Source organism: Rattus rattus, chromosome 1, assembly GCF_011064425.1.
Source record: "Rattus rattus isolate New Zealand chromosome 1, Rrattus_CSIRO_v1, whole genome shotgun sequence".
Lineage (NCBI taxonomy): Eukaryota > Metazoa > Chordata > Mammalia > Rodentia > Muridae > Rattus > Rattus rattus.
The window spans coordinates 121,524,625-121,543,626 of record NC_046154.1 but is presented as its reverse complement, the minus strand read 5'-3'; the positions used below and the strand labels follow the sequence as shown (position 1 = coordinate 121,543,626).

At 41.3% G+C, this 19,002-nt stretch overlaps 1 protein-coding gene across 1 annotated transcript in view; it reads left to right on the top strand.

Moving 5' to 3' along the window:
* Positions 1–19,002, top strand: part of Usp45 (ubiquitin specific peptidase 45) — a 64,870-nt gene that overhangs the window by 21,915 nt on the left and 23,953 nt on the right. Inside the window, 5 exon segments of the mRNA XM_032905254.1 lie at positions 119–261; positions 638–733; positions 1,819–1,949; positions 9,276–9,363; positions 16,277–16,358. Coding sequence (XP_032761145.1) covers positions 119–261; positions 638–733; positions 1,819–1,949; positions 9,276–9,363; positions 16,277–16,358 — 540 coding nt within the window.

Sequence of the window (19,002 nt, the reverse complement as noted above, 5' to 3'; positions counted from 1 at the left end):
AACAAAGATACTTTTGCTTGTGGTCTTCTTGTTTGGTTTTAAATGATAAATTTAAATTGTCAAGTGACTCAAAGCTAGTCTTCTATTTCATGCCAATTATGTTTTCTGTAACTCCTAGATGCATTTTCTAGAATCATCAAACTTTGTGAAGAAAAACGTGAAGCAGGGGAAATAAAGAAGGGGAAGAAAGGCTGTGCTGTGCCATCTGTCAAAGGAATTACAAACTTAGGAAATACTTGCTTTTTTAATGCCGTCATCCAGGTAAGAGCCATCAGAATGATCTGTCAGCTGTAAGCAGTTATTTGAACTAGTTAACATGAGCACACACATGCCTGTAGTGTAGACTGTCCAGGCACTGTCTGTTGTTACTCTACCAAGTTCTTCCTGTTGTTCTCTGGGGCAGTGTTGGTCGTGACCGTGTGTGCATTCAGCAGTGCTTCTTGGAAGCCTGTTGTCTTCCATTGCTTCCTTAGTCACACGGACAGACGGACAGGCGTAAAGTGCCTTCAGCTAAGCCTTTGCATTTTAAATGGATGTGTTTTGCTCCGCTGCATGGGATTTGAAACCTTTAGAGTGTTCATTTCGTCGGATCAGAGACGTAACTGAATCAGGAGGCCTGACCTTTTCTGTTGTTTAGAACTTGGCTCAGACTTACATTCTTTTTGAACTGATGAACGAGATAAAAGAAGATGGCACCAAATTCAAGATTTCTCTTTCGTCAGCTCCACAGCTGGTGAGTAACAAGTACAAGAGCCACATGGTACCTGTTATCAAAACACTTAATTCTGTTTCTCTAAACTGCCAAATGGGACTGTAGTCAGAGGACTCTAAAAATTCTCAGTGTCTCCTAAAAGTAGATAATCAGGTAACTTTTTCAGAAATTATAACTTTAAGATATGCTGTAATTCAGACATATCATGGTTGAAAAAGTACAAAAATATTGAGGCAATTTTTATATGCATATACTGTAAAAAACTAGAGACAAACTTTTATTGAGCAAAGTGTTCAGGACCCTTGATTTGTAGTAAATGGTAATATGTACTCAAATTTTGTTGTTGTTCTTTAAACTTAGAATGAAATATTTAACATCTGATGGCTTAAAATATTTTTATTAGCAATTTATTTATTTGGTGTGTACATGCATGCATGGCATGATGCAGGCTGGGGTCAGAGGGCAACTTGTGGGACTCACTTCTCTCCAATGTGGCTCCTGGAGATGGAACTCCAAGGTCATTGGACTTGATGGCAGGTGCCTATGGCTCTCAAGCAGCCATAGACTCTACATAAAGGTTCTTAAAGTCTAGTGTGATGTTGGAATTTTAAGCTAATGAGAAAGAAAGAAAATAACAAAAACAGTCACTGGCATTCAGAAGTTGGCGTAACTAGCACCCATGGTGAGGCCATGTTTCTCAGACCTACAGTAAGACAACCTCAGGCCAGGGCTCCGAGCCCGGGACAAAATGGGAACAAAGGGTCTGACAACTTGTTAGCACATGTGAAATCAAGCTCCCCTCCGGTTGGCACCTTTCCTGTCTTCCAGGATGAGATTCCTGGGGAAATTCCCTTCTTTGGGGTCCATTGTTTCAGATTGAGTGACACAAGTCTCTTTAGAATACCTGCATTTCTGTAACTGGACTCAGTTACAACATTTAATTCCGTTTTCTATTTTTCAGCGTTTTATAGAGGAAGGACTCAATGTTAATATACTTGAGATAATTTAGTTACTGTCATTTAAATAAAGTATAGCTCTTAGATTCTTGGCGGTGTTTTGTTTTGAAATTATGTGTTCCTGACATAGCACTGATCATGTTTTCAAAGGAGCCGTTAGTGGTGGAACTTTCAAGCCCTGGACCATTGACTTCAGCCTTGTTCCTGTTTCTTCACAGCATGAAGGAGGCGGAAAAAGGACCACTTTCTCCTAAAGTTCTTTTCAATCAGCTCTGTCAGAAGTGAGTGTGTCTGTATTCTTAATATGAGCAGTGAGGTCCCAAAGTACTAATGTGACATTCCCACAGCAAGGGTTCTACTCCTGCCTGGTTGCTGCATGGACTGTGAAGACAAAGAGGCCACATCTGTGTGCTTATGGAAATTGTCACCATTCTGTGAATATGTGATTGTTCATCCCCATTTTATATGTTAGGAAACAGGCTCGGAAATTAGGTAGCCCACATACTGGATATGTAAGTGTATCCACTAGGACACCAGCTGGTTTTGTGTTTCGTGAGTTGCTTGTGCTACCTGGACATTTGTTTCTGGGGTGGGGCTGAATGGTCAGGCTGGGCTAACCAATTCTTCATGACTCAAGACCATTACCCACCTGTGAAATCTGGAAAGCAACATAAGAGATCCGTTTCTTTTGTTGGTGCCTCGTATGAGATAAGTTATTTCTCTGGTAGTGAAGTGAGCCAATTTAAGCCAGATTGGAATACATATAAACACAGATTTATTGGAAAGCCGTGAGATCCTAGTCTCAAAGACAGAGACCAGGGAAGTCAGTTACACTGGGGAGGGAAAAAGAAGGGAGAGGGAAGAGAAGGAGAAAGCATGTGCAGAAAGAGGAGAGAAGGAGAATTCGGGAGAGAACAAAATGTCTAGATTATTCATCAAAGAGCCTCTGGGGAAGGGTAACCCAGCCACTGTACCAGAAAGTTCAAGGTTGGGGACTGAGTATGCCATGTAGGGACTGAGGGATGCCGGGAGAACCTAGAGGCCAGGTCTGCTTTGGTATGTAAAATATGCACCTCAGTTTTTGTCTCTGGCCTGAAACCCAACATCTGCCTTTTTTTGATAATAAATGAATGAGGGGCTGCATAATCATCTATGACTGTTCCCTGCTGACATTAGGGCATTGTTATTGAAGGTGGGGGTTTATTGGAGCAGAGTCAAGATATGACTGGACTTTTCTGTTCCTCAGAAAACTAAAAGCAGATTAACCAATGACTCAGCACTATTATAACTGAGCATTTACGTCAGCACGCAGAAGTTACGCACACTCATGCTTACTACAGCATTAGTCACAACAGCCAAGTCACAGTGTACAGAATTAGTTTAGGTCTTGTCAGTGCACAAGTGGATAAAGAAAATATGACTACACAACACAACTGTATGCAGGCCTAAAGAAAACAGTCTGTTATTTGCAGAGAAATAAATAGAACAGGAGATTAAAATGTTAAGCCAAATAAGCCAGACTCAAAATGAAAACTTCACGTTTTACTCATATGTAGACATCTCAGTAAAACTAAGGCCAACATGAAAGTGAAAGGGAAGATTTGGGAAGAGTAAAGGGTGGAGTACAGGAGAATGGAACATGCACGAGGATAGATGTCATAATAGAATCAGCTGTATGTACGGTGAATGCACACTAATACAAAATCTCACTCCTAACAAATTCCAATGTTAGGACGGATGTTTCATCTTAGATGCAAGCTCACCTTGGAATTCAGTCCCATCTAAAATGAACTTTATGAAAAGAACACAGACTAGTATTAATATAACATGAAACAAATTTACAGTAAATATCTCGTTTGATAATTTAAAATGCGTTGTTAAATAATTTGTGAAAATGAACTACATTTTTCTACTTGAGAAGACTAAAGAGAAGTAAGCTAAACACCACTGAACACCAGTGTGATGCCTCTTATGACCCAGAACCTCGTACTTTAAATAGTATTCCTCAGTTTCTCCTAACTAGCATCCACCCTACAACACACTAATGTGTCTGCCATGGAATTAAGTGAATTGGCATAAAGTTAACATGGAGGAGAAAGCACCATTTCAGTTACTCTTCTGCTAGATAGCTGCAAAGAGAATCTTATGGGAATAGGTCAGAGAACTGAGGCTAAAACCAAGTCCCACTGTTACTTGAGCCTCCACAGCTAGCATCACAAGAAATAGAGATTCCATAATAGACTCGTGCTGCCAATATCAAGCAGTGCTGGTGAACTCAACTAGAACAGAAACAAGAACCCGTCAGGAGTCCTGGTTTTTAAGCAGGCCCGCAGGGTAGAGATTATTTCTGAACAAAAACAGTAGTCTTGCTGCAGCTCTGTCTTAAAGCATGTACAAACTATTTATTGCCTTCTAAATAACCACTGGAAATGTAAACTTATGATTCCTTTTTCATTCTTTTACTGAGGACTTGAAAACATAATCCAGTCACTTACAAGATTTTTGAAGGAGCTTATATGAGGTACCAATATCAAGAGACCTTCAAACTTACTTTTAAAAAGTTAACATACCAAACCTATGAAGATATTCAGCCTATTTGATAAGATGAACATTCACAGGAACCATGCCTTAGTATATTAATTATTTCCCCACCAATACATCTGACAGATGCAGATGAAGGAAGAGAGGTTCATTTGAGCTCAGAGTCCCAGAGGGTACATCCATCATGGTGGAGATGGAGTGCCTACTAGACCAGACTGGTCCATGGCAGTCGGATCCTATCATGCAGCTTGGTGGATCACGAAGCAGAGAGGAGACTGGACCCACAGGGACATACGGCTAGCCTACAGTTCTCTTAGCCTAAACCCATCAACTCCACCTCATGTCCCAGAGTTCCGTAACCTCTCCAAAACAGCACCAGCAGCTTGGGGACCAAGTGCTCAAGCACATGAGCCTTGAAGGACATTTCAGATTCAAACCATATCACTTAACAAGATGGATGCTGTAAGAAAGAGGCAAAAAGTGATGGAAAGATGGCTCAGTGGTTAAAAACAATCACTGCTTATAGAAGACCAGATTTAAGTTTTCGATACTCATATCAATGGTGGCCACAGTTGCCTCCAGTTCCAGTGATCCAATGTGCTGTTCTTCTGACCTCAGAAAGCACTAGCACACAGGTAGTGCACACAAATACACACACACACACACACACACACACACACACACACACACACGCACACACATGCACGCATACACACGCCCTTTTTTTTTTTTTTTAAAAAAAAAAGAGGTGAGGGTTTTTACAATTCTCAAAATGTAAGGCCTTGGGAGGTTGCTTAGCAGTTGAGAGCACTAGCTGCTTGTCCAGATGACTGGGTTCAGTTACTAATACTAAGATAGTCATTAGTAACTGTCTGTAACCCAAATCCCAAGGGAACCAACACCCTCTTCTGGCCTCCCGAGTATTGCATGCATATGTTCACAGACATACATGCAGGCAAAACACCCATGCACATAAAAAGAAAATCTCAAAAACAAAATCGCTCAAGATACTGAAGGAAAATTATGTATGAGGATAAAAGAGTTGATTGTCAAGAAAAGAAAACAAGTTGGGTATGACGGTTCATGTCTTAATCACAGCATTTGGGAGGCACAGGTAGGTGGACTCTGTAAGGTCGAAGCCATCATGGTCTACATAGTGGGTTCCAGAATAGTCAGGACTACATGACACTTAGATCCTGTCTCAAACAAAGAAACAAACAAAAGAGAAAACAAATTAAACAAGCTGTCTATTGGGTAATGATGCATTGGTCAGTTCACAGTCTAAAGACTTCCTCTACTACAACCATATCACCAAACCACAGAGAAAACAAGAGCCTGCCATACGGCGCAGCAGGGAAAGGTGCTGGCCACCCAACATGCAATCCTAACAACCTGTTGGATCCCTAGCACCCACTTAAAGGTGGAAGGAAGGAACTGTCTTTATAAGTTGTCCTCTTATCTCCACATGCATGCTGTGTCATAGGCAACACACACACACACACACACACACACACACACACACACACTAACAACAACAACAATATAATAGAGGGAACGCAAAACAAAAGTTCTAAGTGTATTCACTTTGCAGTGAATTCCATAGAACACGTAAAAGTATAAAATAGGCAAAGCAAAACACAGCCATGTTGGGCCTGAAAGAGTTTGACTTTGAGAAGCCAAAAAGACCTACATAGGCTGGAGAGATGGCTCAGCAGTTAAGAGCACTGGATGCTCTTCCAGAGGACCCAGGTTCAATTCCTAGTCCCTGCAACTCCAGTTCCAGAGGTTCTGACACCTTCACATAGGCATATATGCAGGCAAAATACCAGTGCACACACACAAGAGAAGACGTATGTATTTCACAAGGCTGAGAACAAAGCTCACTGTTTAAGCGTGGGGGATAGTATCTTAAGGCTTGAAGGAAGTCTCTGCACAGTGACTCCAAAGGCCACAGCAGGCAGCCAGAGTACGAAGAGTGGAGTCTTACAGGCCACTGAATGTCCGGACTACAGCCACAAAGTAAAAGGCATGTTAGGAAATTTGCTCTCCAAGCCAGCCAGAAGGGCTGTGTCAGAAAAACTTAAGATTTCAAATTAATTCTCAGAGAATGGAGAAGTATGAGGAAGGAGTGACAGATGAGCCAAGAGCTGGGAAAGACGGAACAAAAATGAATATGCAAAATGTACACCAAATAAGCCTGCAAGCTGAGAAATCAAGACGAAGACGTCTAAAAGACAGCAAGAGGGCGGGTGTGCTTTACTTCAGACACTGATTAGAGCTGGCCAAAAGGTCCTGTACGTACTCCGAGAATGTCCAATAGGTGGTCAGCAGCTAAGACCACTTGCTGCTCTTGGAAGTGAGTTTGGCTCTCAGCACCCACACCCCAGAGTCCACAGCCATCTCAAACAGGACTTGCAGGGATTTGATGTCCCTTCTGGCCTCCAAGGGTACAGGCACATGTGGTACACATACATAATACAGGCAAACACTCATACACATCCGAACATAGATCTTAAAAAATAAAATTACTGTCAGGCTATGTTCGTAAAGTATATATAAAATATAAGTGAACTTTGTGTTTGCACGTGAACCGTTTTTTCAAGATGACTCCAAAGGTATGAACATGTTTCAAAACCTGAACAAACCCAGAGTCTGAATCATTTTTACCTCTAAGCATGTCAGATGAGAGGTGCTAAACTTGTAGTAATGAATTCTGAAGAACAGGGTAGATAGGAATCAGAATTTTTAATCTAGGAGCACTTAGCTATTTTAATATATTTTTAATTTTTATAAATCATAATAAAAGAAGGAAACATGAAAACAAAGTTACTTTGGTCAGAGTTAAAACAAATTTCTAAAGCCTACAATGCCCTAAAACTATTTACCTTTATGGGGCAGCTTGATCTCTGAGCTTCTCACGGACTTTTCTGGCTTTCAAGAATTGAAGAAATGTTATGTGCTGAGTAGATGAAGCATGCCAAACCCTCTCTATATGGGGCCAGTTTAAGTTTTAACAAACTTTTAACATCTGTAGGTAAAATAAATCACAAGTTCCTACTTAAAGAACTGTCTTCCTTCACACCTCAGAACCGAACTGAACTAGTTTATAAGATCCAGGGGTTACACACAGTAACCTCACACATGATCATCTCAGAAAAATAAATAAGTGAATATTTAAACAATGGCAGGTAACAGCCTCAGATCATGTGTACCTGCAGGAATTGTATAGCCCAAGCTATAAAGTATTTGTAACGAGACAGAATTGGCAGTCTGCCTTTGACCCCAGCACTGGGGGGACAGAGGCAGGTAAATCTCTGTGAGTTTGAGGCCATCCTGATCTACAGAATGAGCTCCAGGACAGCCAGAGCTACACAGTGAGGCCTTTCACAGTGCGCATGCACTGCACATTCCCAACAACTATGGAAAGGTTGTTTTTGCTCCCTCGTCTTTGCCAACATTTGTTGGCTTCGTGATGTTAGCTATCTGACTGGGGTGTAACCTCTGTGTGTAGTTTTGATTTGAATTCCCCTGTGGCTAAGGGTATTGAACCCTTCCCCCTGTATTTTGTGGCCATCTGAGTATTGTTTCTTCAATGTTCATTTTTCCATTTGTTTCTGGCTTTGTGCATGTGTGAGTATGTATGTATGCATGTATGTATGTATGTATGTGTTTGTATATGTGGTGTGGTTGTAGGTCTTCTTTCTTTTTCTTTTGTTCTTTCTTTTCCTTCCTTCCTTCCATCCTTCCTTCCTTCCTTCCTTCCTTCCTTCCTTCCTTCCTTCCTTCCTTCCCTTCTTATGTAGATTTTCTAGGCACTAATCTAGTAATTTATGGCAATCGGTTTTTCCATCAATCCAAGGGCAGTCTCTTCATGCTGGTTGTTGTTTGTTTTTCTGTGAAAAGTTTAATTTCATGCAATCCCACCTGTTAGTTTTTGCTATTATTGTATAATCTATTGGAAGCTGTCAGAATGTCTTTGCCTGTTTCTTGAAGCGTTTCCCCTGTTTTCTTTTAGTAGTTTCAACATTTCAGGTGTTACATTAAGGTCTTGCCCATTTTGTGTTGATTTTTTTTATAAAGGATGGCATCTAGTTTTATTCTTTTCTGTGTGACTACAAAGTTTTCCCAGCACTACTTAGTGACGTGTGTGTTTGTGTTGCGTTGTGTGCTTGCTCTGTTGGTATACGTAACTGTTTCTGTGCTGCTGCCATTCTGGCTTGGTTACTATGGCTCTTACAATACATTGATACCCCCAGGACGTCCTTTTCCAGACTTTAAAAATTACTAAAATCTAAATATTGGCTATTAGTATTTGTACGCATAGCACTTAACTATCTCATTTAGGAAATCTAATTGTTAAGTCTAGGAGGAGTATATCGCATAGTTAGCAATATACAGTTATATTAAGATTCATTCTGTAACTATGAATATATTTTTCCTAAAACAGGAAGCAAATGAATATATTGAGGTACAGAATGTAGGGCTGGAGAGATGACTCAGCAGTTAAGACATTGATTGCTCTTCCAAAGGTCCTGAGTTCAATTTCCAGCAACCATATGGTAGCTCACCACCATCTGTAATGGGATCCATTGCCCTCTTCTGCTGTGTCTGAAGATAGCTTCAGTGTACTCATGCATAATAAATAAATAAATCTAAGAAGAAGATTCAGAATGTACCTTAATCTTTTTATTCTTCAGGATAAAAAGATAAATTACAGAAGTTTGGATCTGAGTGCTATTTTTCTTGCTGGCTGTATGACTTTGCATATTAACTTTTTTTGATCCCTCATTCAGTACAGTTGGGGATAAAGGAGTTAAAAGTACATAAAACTGTCAGTACTGTATATGCTAAGCTATTAAGAGGTAGCCATTTGATCTTAGGATATATCATTAGGATGGGCTCATTTTCCCTGGAAGAAGAATAGAATTTTGTCTGTTTAATTGAAAAGTAGCAAACAGACTGTTAATTTATTTCAGAATGCTCTTAGGCAAGACTGACATATTGCTGATGACCAGAGGAATGATTTTATTCTTGTTTTTCTTTTTTGTTTTGTTTTAAAATCCTAGGGCTCCTCGATTTAAAGGTTTCCAGCAACAGGACAGCCAGGAGCTTCTGCACCATTTGTTGGATGCAGTGAGGACAGAGGAGACAAAGGTCAGATTCTTAATGTTTGTCACTTGTTCTCTCAGGCAAGGGTGAGATTTAGAATCATTTCTCTAATATGAAAGTACAGTGAGAAGTCATTTTATCTACATTTTTGCCTTTCTTCAGTAAGTTTATTTCTTTTATACTTTTGTAGAAAAGTACGAGGCTGTTTTTTCTTAATGTCTCTCAGCTTTGTTTTTTTTTTTTTTCTTTTTCTTTTTTTTTGGAGCTGGGGACCGAACCCAGGGCCTTGCATTTGCTAGGCAAGCGCTCTACCACTGAGCTGAATCCCCAACCCCGTCTTCCAGCTTTTAAAATAAATCGAACACAATAATTCAAAGTAGCTTAGAGATAAACCTCACTGTGTTGCAAATTCCTAGTCCCAGATACTCAAGAGACTGACGAAGGATTTCTTGGACCCAGGAGTTTATAGTGAGATCTCCATCGCGGAGGAAAGCCAGGAGTGGCGCAGGCTTTTAAGCCCAGCGCACAGGAGGCCAAGTCAGGCAGACCTCTGTGAGTTGGAGGCCAGCCATGAGAGCCTGTCTCACTAAGGAACAGAGGCAGGGTGGGAGGGAGAAAAAGGAGGGAGAAAAAGAAAGAAAAAGACAAAAGAGAAGGGGAGAAGTGTTGTCTGGAATATTGAGGCCAAGGAGATAAAGCCGAGGGCTACACCTCCTGGAAAATGAACAACAGTCTGGAGCGTGTGCTCCTTATCCCCCCATTCTCCTCTCCTCTAGCTGCTGTCTCTGACTCTGAGAAGGTTTTCATTTCTGTCAGAAGCCTGAGCAGTGTTTGCTTCTCCTGCTGGAAGTCAGTCGGCTCATGGTCATCGTAAGTGGCACACTTGAGTTTCACATGTGCAAAACCTAAACGGACTGCTGTGATTTGGGATTCTCAGAGTAGGCCTTCATCGCCTCTGCTGGGTTAGGTGCCACACCATGGCTGAGGGAGTAGAACTTCAGCCCGATACGGAGAATCAGAAGCCTTCTTCCAAAAGAACAGCTGCTAAAGCCAGCTCCTGAGACAGCGTTTACTCCAGTCCTGTGCCTTAACTTACTGGTTGTTTATTGGCTTCAATGTGAAGTTGGTGAGAATTAACTTTTGGGGGATTCCATGTAGATAGTAAGTGACTTATCAGTGAGGGCACAAACTGTTTAAGATGTCAGATATACAGCACATAGTCTACATTGCTATATTTCTGATGTGTTCCCTGAAAGCACCCATATTAGACACCTAATTCCTAACGTCACATGTTAATGATATTGGAAACGGGATCTTTTGGGGGTGATCGGCTGTATTTAGATCAGGTGTGAGAATGAGGAGGCGGGATGCACGCAGGCTCCGCACCATCATACCTTAGATGCCTCCTCCACATCAAACACCAAGAGCCTCTTAAACGCCATTCTCTCTCTCCCTGGGTTTTTCAAAGCAAGTCTTGCTAGATAGCCCCGGCTGGCCTTGAACCTGAGGCTTGAACAGAAAGAGAAGAATAGACCAACACAGCAGGCATGACTAAGTGCTTGTAGCAGGTGTAAGCCTACCTTCAGCCTCAAAATTATTACCCAGACACACGCCACGGGCCACTCTGTTAGGTATAATCAGATAACAGGTAAAACCTTCTCTTCTCAAAGTGAACGCACTTCTTAATCTATGTGGTAATATGAAAGACAGCAGTCAACTCTAAAAAGTGCTTCCTGCGTAAGGTACGTTCCCCGCCCTCCTCCACTCATCCCAGGGCCATACAGAAGCTGTGCAGGTCTGCTTAAAAGCCTGCCTTGTTTGAACTCTATTAATTTTATTAATTAACTGTATTAATGGCTAGTTTTAGTGGAAAGAGTCAGAGTTCTGATTTTTTCTTAAAAATTATCTCAGCAAAACAAAAAATGAGTTGATTTCTCCGTTCTCCAAAACAGTATGTGCTGTATTAATCCCTTCTCTGACGTTCTTACTCGGTTGGGTTCAGCTTTTGGATCCTCCCACTCCCTTCTGTCTGCTCCGCCACTTTTATGTGTACTTGGATTTTGAACTCGACTACCTTCTGTTAAGATCTGTGCCATGGTGGTTAGGAAGATGGCTCAGCTCTTAAGAGCACTGGCTGCTCTTCCAGAGTACCCAGGTTCAGTTCCCAGCATCTACGTGGTAGCTCACAGCTGTCTGTAACTCAAGCCAAGGGATCCAACACTCTCAACACTGATAAACGTGCAGACATTAAACAGCAATGCACATGAAATAAAAATAGATAAATCACTTTTTAAAAAGTGGGATTTGTGTCATGACCTGGCCCGGTGTCATGTTCTGGTTAATTGCTGTACTCTGGAGGCAAGAGGATGGATGGTGGAGTTCTGGGCAAGCCTAGGCTACCTAGTGAGATCCTGTCTCAAAAACCAAGGAAGCCGAAAGAAAGATTGCTACTGTTTTCCATCTCTTTTCCGGAGCATGACTTCCTCTGAGTACAGTCTCTGTCTCCCTCTTTTATACCGGGGTGGAGCTCTGTGAGTACCGTTTATTACAGCTTAATAAGAACTCGGGCTGCAAGGAAAGCAGGGTCACCCCTTACATAGGTTACTCTGTCTGGTTTCCTGGCAGTTTGCAACTATTTTGAAAATTTTATCATCTGAAGAAGTTGGCAGGCAACTACCATATTATGTTATATTTTTTTAAAAAATAAATTAAGAAATTTACAATTAAGTTTTGGAGACATTAATTCCCTGAGCTAAATTTTGCTCACATTTTCTTATAGCTTTATAGGTTTTTTTCTGCAGAAGTATGTATCATAGTCATACGTCATTGCAAATTAATTAAAATTTTTCTTTGCATTGTATTTCTCTGTTGTACAAGTACCATAAAAACTCACCAAGAACACGTTGTTCTTATTCTTCTACTTGATGGCCATAGATAGCGAGATAAAATTAAAATGTCACGTCTTGGATGTATTTAGCCTCACAAGCAGAACAGCCATGCTGGTCAGTTACAGTGCGTCTGTCCGCGGGCGGGAGCTGCATTGTCTCGCCTGGGAATGAACAGATGCTAAGTGTGCTGTGGCAGACACGTGTCACTGCCCTGGGCTTCAGTCTTATGTCTGACACCAGAACCGCGTAGAAATGACTTAAAACTACAGCTCCTCCATACTGTTTCCGTAAAGGCTTTCTTGTGACTATAAAGTTGAGGAATATACTATTGCTAAATTGAATGCCATGCTAAAGGGGGCATGTGAGTCAAAATTACGCATGTTTGTGTATGTACAGAATATATGATTATATTTACTCCGTTTTTATAAGGGTATCCTTTTCACCCTTCAAATGCTTTCTGTGTTTTTTACTATCTTATATGAGCTGTCACTACAAATGGGCTATCATCATCATCATCCTCATTATCACCACCACCATCATCATCACTATTATTATTATTATTATTATTATTATTATTATTATTATTATTATTATTAGGTACATCCTTTTAATCCACTGTTGAGTAAGATGTGTTAAGGGCAGAATGTCTCAGCTAGCTGCACCCTGATGTGTGTTTAAGCAGCTCCACGCCTGGCCTTTCCTTTTCTTATAACATGAATGTGAAGGTGATTTTTTTTTTTTGTATGTGTTTGTTTTTTGTTTTACGAGTTTATTATAGACGTATAGTTGGGAGCTTAAGAGGGAGAGAGCCATGCTAATTGAATGGGCTTGGGAGTCAGCAGTGTTTGCCAGGTGGTCCTTTTCACACCCCGGGACTGGAATTTGGATGTCAGGCCTTGTGTTTGTCAGACTGCTCCTACCTACCGAGTTATTTCCTCAGAGCCACTTTTAGGCCTTCATTATACTTCATAAAGGTGATTTGGAACTTTTGTTGTTGTCGTTGTTGTTTTGAGACATGAATTTTTACTCTGTGTGCAGCCCTGGCTGTCCTGGGACCCACTCTGTAGCAGGCTGGCCTCAGACTTACAGAGACCCACCTTCCTCTGCCTTCCGAGTGCCGAGATGAAAGGGTCGCATCACTGCCACCCAGCCTAGAACCCTTTTACAGAGTATCATTCTGTCGCTTAGAACAGATTTGGTGGTAATCTGTGAAATTATTAGGGTTTTCTCGTCTTCCCTTCTCTTTCTCCCTCCCTCTTTCCTTCCTTCCTTCTGCATCCCTCCTTTTCCTGGTGTAGTAGATGATTTTCTGTCTTTCCTAGAATTAATTAAAAAAATTGTATTTTCTTGGGCAATTACCCATTATATTTTTTTCTCCAGTTTCAAGTGTAATTATGTTGGAAAATATTCTCTTGGAGTTATTTAATTTTTTAAACATTTATTTATTTATTTTTAATTTTAAATTTTTATTTATTTAATTTTTTAATTTAAGTATGGTACTAAGCTTCCATTTATTATATTAAGAGATCTAGTATTATCAAACAAATAATTATACCCAAATGCCAAACAAATTCCAAACCCAAAAAATTACTTTTGGGTTCATATATTGTTTCTCTTCAGTTTCTGTTTTCATTTCCTTTGAAATTTTGCCTTCTACTTTTATTTGGTTTTGACATTCTTTCTCCAAATTCATAATTTGGCTTTTTAATCTATTTGCTTTTTGTTTTCAATTTATTTAAATATTTAGGTGTGAAATTACTTCTGAACATTGGGAGGTATTTTAAATTCTGATATGTAGTGTTTTTAGTTTCTGTTGAAGTATACCATGTAGTATGTCTTTGGCCTTGTTTTTTTAACAGAGAATTCTGTGTCATCTTCACAGTATAAAAGCTATTTCAGGGGCTGGAGAGATGGCTCAGCATTTAAGAGCAGTGGCTGCTCTTGCAGGGCCAAAGTTCAGTTCCCAGCTCACACACTGGCCTATTTACAAAGGTCTGTAACTCAGCCCCAGGGGTCAATGCCCTCTTCTGATTTCTTAAGTACCTGCTCACATATATACATCTTATACACAGACATGTAAAATAATAAATCTGTTTTAAAAGTTTATCTCAGGCAGTAGAGCTGTTCTATTTTGATTTTCATGTGTGTATTCCCATGTGTTGGTGCATGTATGTTTTTGCATGGAGGACCAAGGTTGGCTTTGGCATCTTCCTTAGTAGTTCCTCATGCCGTATGTCAAAGCAATGTCTCTTGCTGACCCAGAAGTCTTCTTTGGGCTCCTCTAGCTAGCTGGCTTACTCAGATGATCCTCTGTCCGTCCACACATTTTACACACTGGGTTCCTCACAGGCAGGCTCCAGCACCCACGCTGGCTTTATTGGGGACAGGGTTTCTGGAGATTCAGTTTTCCGATCCTTCTTACCTACTGAGCGGTCTCCCAACCTGTCCACCTCTCGGACGGTAGTTTCATATAGGAAAACCTGTAACCAATACGTAGAAATATCTTTTCAAAGATGACAACTTTTCTTTCACCCTACATTACAATGTTATACTTGACAAAGTATATCTTAATTAGAGGTACAACTAATGTGAAGGCTAATAATTTATTGACTTAAATAGGTATTTATTGTTGGAATACATAGCTTATTCTGTTTTGAAAGTTTGTGGGAGATGGAAACTTGCCTAACATAGACAGAAGACGTAAAAATAAGGGCTGTGAGCATGTGGCTCAGGGGTAGCATGTGTGGGCCCCAGCCTCAGAGCTCAGCAGCACTAGAGCACACATGCACAGGTGTAGGCTGCACACCTTGTAACTTACTACAAGCGGCTGACGACACAGTCATTATTGACAGTACTAAGTGTAACAATCACCGTAATTGTGATTTGGGAAATAATTCAACTGTTCAGCTGTTGTTAGTTGATAGTCTGGACTTTAGGGTCCCTTCTGTGTGTGCATTTTTGTTGCTTCTTCAGGGACAAAAAGGTTCATGTGACCTAATCTTTTGTTTGTTTCTTTTTTCTTTTTCTTCTTCTTCTTATTTATTTATTTATTTTTTTGACAAGGAATAACAGTTTAGATAGAGGGAGAAGGGGAGAGAAAGAGACACTCTAAACCTGAAGAAAAAACGAATTGGGCTACGCGTGCTTTTGTAAAATGCTTTAAATGTGAGAGGGAACCTAAACAGAAAGTTAACTCCTACCTAGGAAAACTTGTCGTTAGGGAAGCTTGGTGGTTTTTTCTTCTTTGTTTTTGCTTTTGAATTTACTTTAGAAGCAAGGTCTCATGACTCCAAACTGGCCCTACCTCACACAATCCTGTGTCTGCCTCCAAATGCTGAGATTCCAGATATGCGCTGCCTAGGTAGGAGGTCAGCTCCTCTGTGGAATTGTATGACTGAAAGGAAGATTACACTTAATACTTCTAAATGTGTATATGTTAGGCAGGTCTCAACCTTACAAACATTCAAAACAATAAAACCACATATCCTAACAGTAAGTACCCACTTAAGACTTAAATATTTTACTTTAAGGGTAGGAGCCAAGGTCCGTTGTGTACCTTGCTGTCTGAAAGTTCTTGGTTGTGAATGAGATCCTCCTGACCCTCACTAGGTTCTACTGTCTTTCTTTTGCAGAGGATACAAGCTAGCATGGTTGTGAATGGGATCCTCCTGACCCTCACTAGGTTCTACTGTCTTTCTTTTGCAAAGGATACAAACTAGCATGGTTGTGAATGAGATCCTCCTGACCCTCACTAGGTTCTACTGTCTTTCTTTTGCAAAGGATACAAGCTAGCATGGTTGTGAATGAGATCCTCCTGACCCTCACTAGGTTCTACTGTCTTTCTTTTGCAGAGGATACAAGCTAGCATGGTTGTGAATGGGATCCTCCTGACCCTCACTAGGTTCTATTGTCTGTCTTTTGCAGAGGATACAAGCTAGCATGGTTGTGAATGAGATCCTCCTGACCCTCACTAGGTTCTATTGTCTGTCTTTTGCAGAGGATACAAGCTAGCATGGTTGTGAATGGGATCCTCCTGACCCTCACTAGGTTCTACTGTCTGTCTTTTGCAGAGGATACAAGCTAGCATTCTAAAAGCATTCAACAATCCAACTACCAAGACTGCTGATGAGGAAACTAGAAAAAAAGTCAAAGGTATGGTGACTCTGTTAAAAATTACGTTATAGAGCAATTTCTTCCTCCCTCCGAGCAAGGCTTGGGGAACATCACAGAGTGGGGGGGAGGGATGGGGAATCTAAGAACCAGGGGAGAGGCAGAGTGCTGGAGAACACCTTCCTCTGTACATGGCCTGTCCTCGAACTCATGAACTCTCATCCTGAACAAAGCTGTCCTGAAGAGGGGTGGGATCTAAAGCGAATCCTCCAAGTATATTAATGCCGTTAGCGGTTGCTAGAGGAAGAAGAGTTTTCCAGTGATATAGCCACTGGTTACATGGCCATGTGTCTGTAAATAACCTACCTGTACCCATTCTCCTGTAGAGAGGCAGATGAGGTCACTGGGAGTGGGGGAATAGAAAAGTGTTATGGGGTAAATGAGGTGAGAGACATGTATGAAAGTGCAGTGAAGCCCTATTGTTATAGAACAGGAATATATGCTAATAACCTAGAGCAGATTCTTTACAGAGGAGCACCTGAGCATGCGGACTAATCTCTAAAGTAGTTACCTTCAGAGGAGAGTGCATCCCCCAGACTCTGATGTAGTGGTGCAGGGGAGCAGAGACACTGCCCAGTGACGTTTCTCCCCTTTCCACAATGTTAGAGGGGAAGCTGGGCTTTGTGACTCTATCTGCAATATTCCCACAACTCCTCCGCTCGGGACGTCAGGAATGTATGGACTGCTGATAGCAGAGCTGTGGAGTGAACTTGTCTGGGGGCTTGCAAACGCACGTTAGAATATGTTACTTTACTATTACATTGGTTTTTACAAAGACAGTGTTGTGTAGTGTTTTACGGAGTATGTGCTTGTGTGTGTGTGTGTGTGTGTGTGTGCGCGTGCATGTGTGTGTGGGTGTGTATATGTGTGTGCTTTGTGTGTACTCGTGTGTGTGTGTGTGTGTATATGTGTGTGCTTTGTGTGTACTCGTGTGTGTGTGTGGGTGTGTATATGTGTGTGCTTTGTGTGTACTCGTGTGTGTGTGTGTGTGTGTGTGTGTGTGTGTGTGTATTGCAGAGATACTATTGTGTAGTGCTTAAGTCTTGTGGGCAGTGACTAAGGAGACAAATCATACAGGAACTAGCCCTACATTACTTAGTACATCAGACAGTGCTATGTGTTGAAGATGAAATTGTGATATCTGTTTTAATTATTGAAAAAGTGTCAACTGCAAAATACCTTGATTTTTCTTTGAGCCCTAGTCCTTAAGAATGCTTGCTAACTTGAGTCTCTCAGTTGTAGGAATTAGAAACATGTGAAAAAGCGTAACTTTTATGTAAGAAGACTAAAATTTTGTTACATGTGACTAGGATTCAGTTCACCCAACTTTGAGAGACTTCAGCATTCTAGCAAGAGTCTCTGTAGTAATGTTGCAGTGAGGGTCGTGTGGGTGTGGCTTCCCAGATGGGAGAATGGATTCAAGAGTGGATTTGTGACTAGAGCCCTGTGCTGTGCTACCGGGTGGACAGTGTGGGCAGGTACTTAGGAACAGTGGAAAGGGCCGTGCCCTTCTCTGTTAAAGGGAGGCAAGAAGTCTCTATGGCTGGGCACAGAGGCACATGGATCTCTAGTGAGCTTGAGAGCAGCCCCTTTGAGTGACAAGGCTACACAGTTGAGAACCTCACTTTCACAAATTAAGGAGCTGGAGATGCTCAGAGCTTAAGAGCACTTGTTGCTCTACAGAGGACCCACATTCAGTTCCCAGTGTCCACAGAGGTGGCTCATCGCCATCTGTAATTCTAGGCCCAGAGGACCCGACACCTTCTGACGTACATGCATATGGTATTTATGTACAGGTAAGCAAAACACTCATACATTAAATACATGAATCTAAAATGAAAAATTAAAAAGGGGATACTCCCTAAAGGAAAAGGATGGGGAGAGACTTGCTCTGTGTTATGATAAACTAGACCGGAAGCCAGAGATCCTTGCTGGGTGCCTGCCTGTGCAGTTGCATTACCTAGGTTTATCCAGACAAAACGTCTGTAAGTCCAAAGATGTTGCAGGCTCACTGTTTGCTTAAGACTGGAGGCTAGTAATAGCAGTGCGTCTTGCTCCTTCAGCCCTTTGCTGCAGTCTGCCAACACAAGACAAGCTGGCGATGAAGCAAGGCTGTTTGGATATTGTGGTTTGAGTTTATATCCTGTGACATCCAATTCTCACTCTTAGTGTATAGTTTGTCTTGAAATACTGTTAATATGGGTCATCATTGTGAAGGACTCTGTAAGACGTCATTTGTGTTTTATTTCTAACTTTTATTTTTGTAGTAGTATTCTGTTTATACTACATGTCTGCAATTTATTGCTCTAACACTCTGTTGTAGTTATAGTTGGCATAGTGGTACACCCCTTTAATTGCAGCACTTGGGAGGCAAAGGCAGGTGGATCTCTAGGAGGTTGAGGCCAGCCTTGTCTACATAGTGTGTTCCAGGACAGCCAGAGCTACATTGTGAGAAGACCCTGTCTCCCCAGGAGGCGGGTTGGGCATAATTCCTCCAGTGTATGCCTTGTTACTCTGTGTTGCAATGCTGCCACCTAGTGCATGCATAGAGCAACAGTGCTGCTTTTCTTTCTATTTGTGTCGTGTGTGTGTGTGTGTGTGTGTGTGTGTGTGTGTGTGTGTGTGT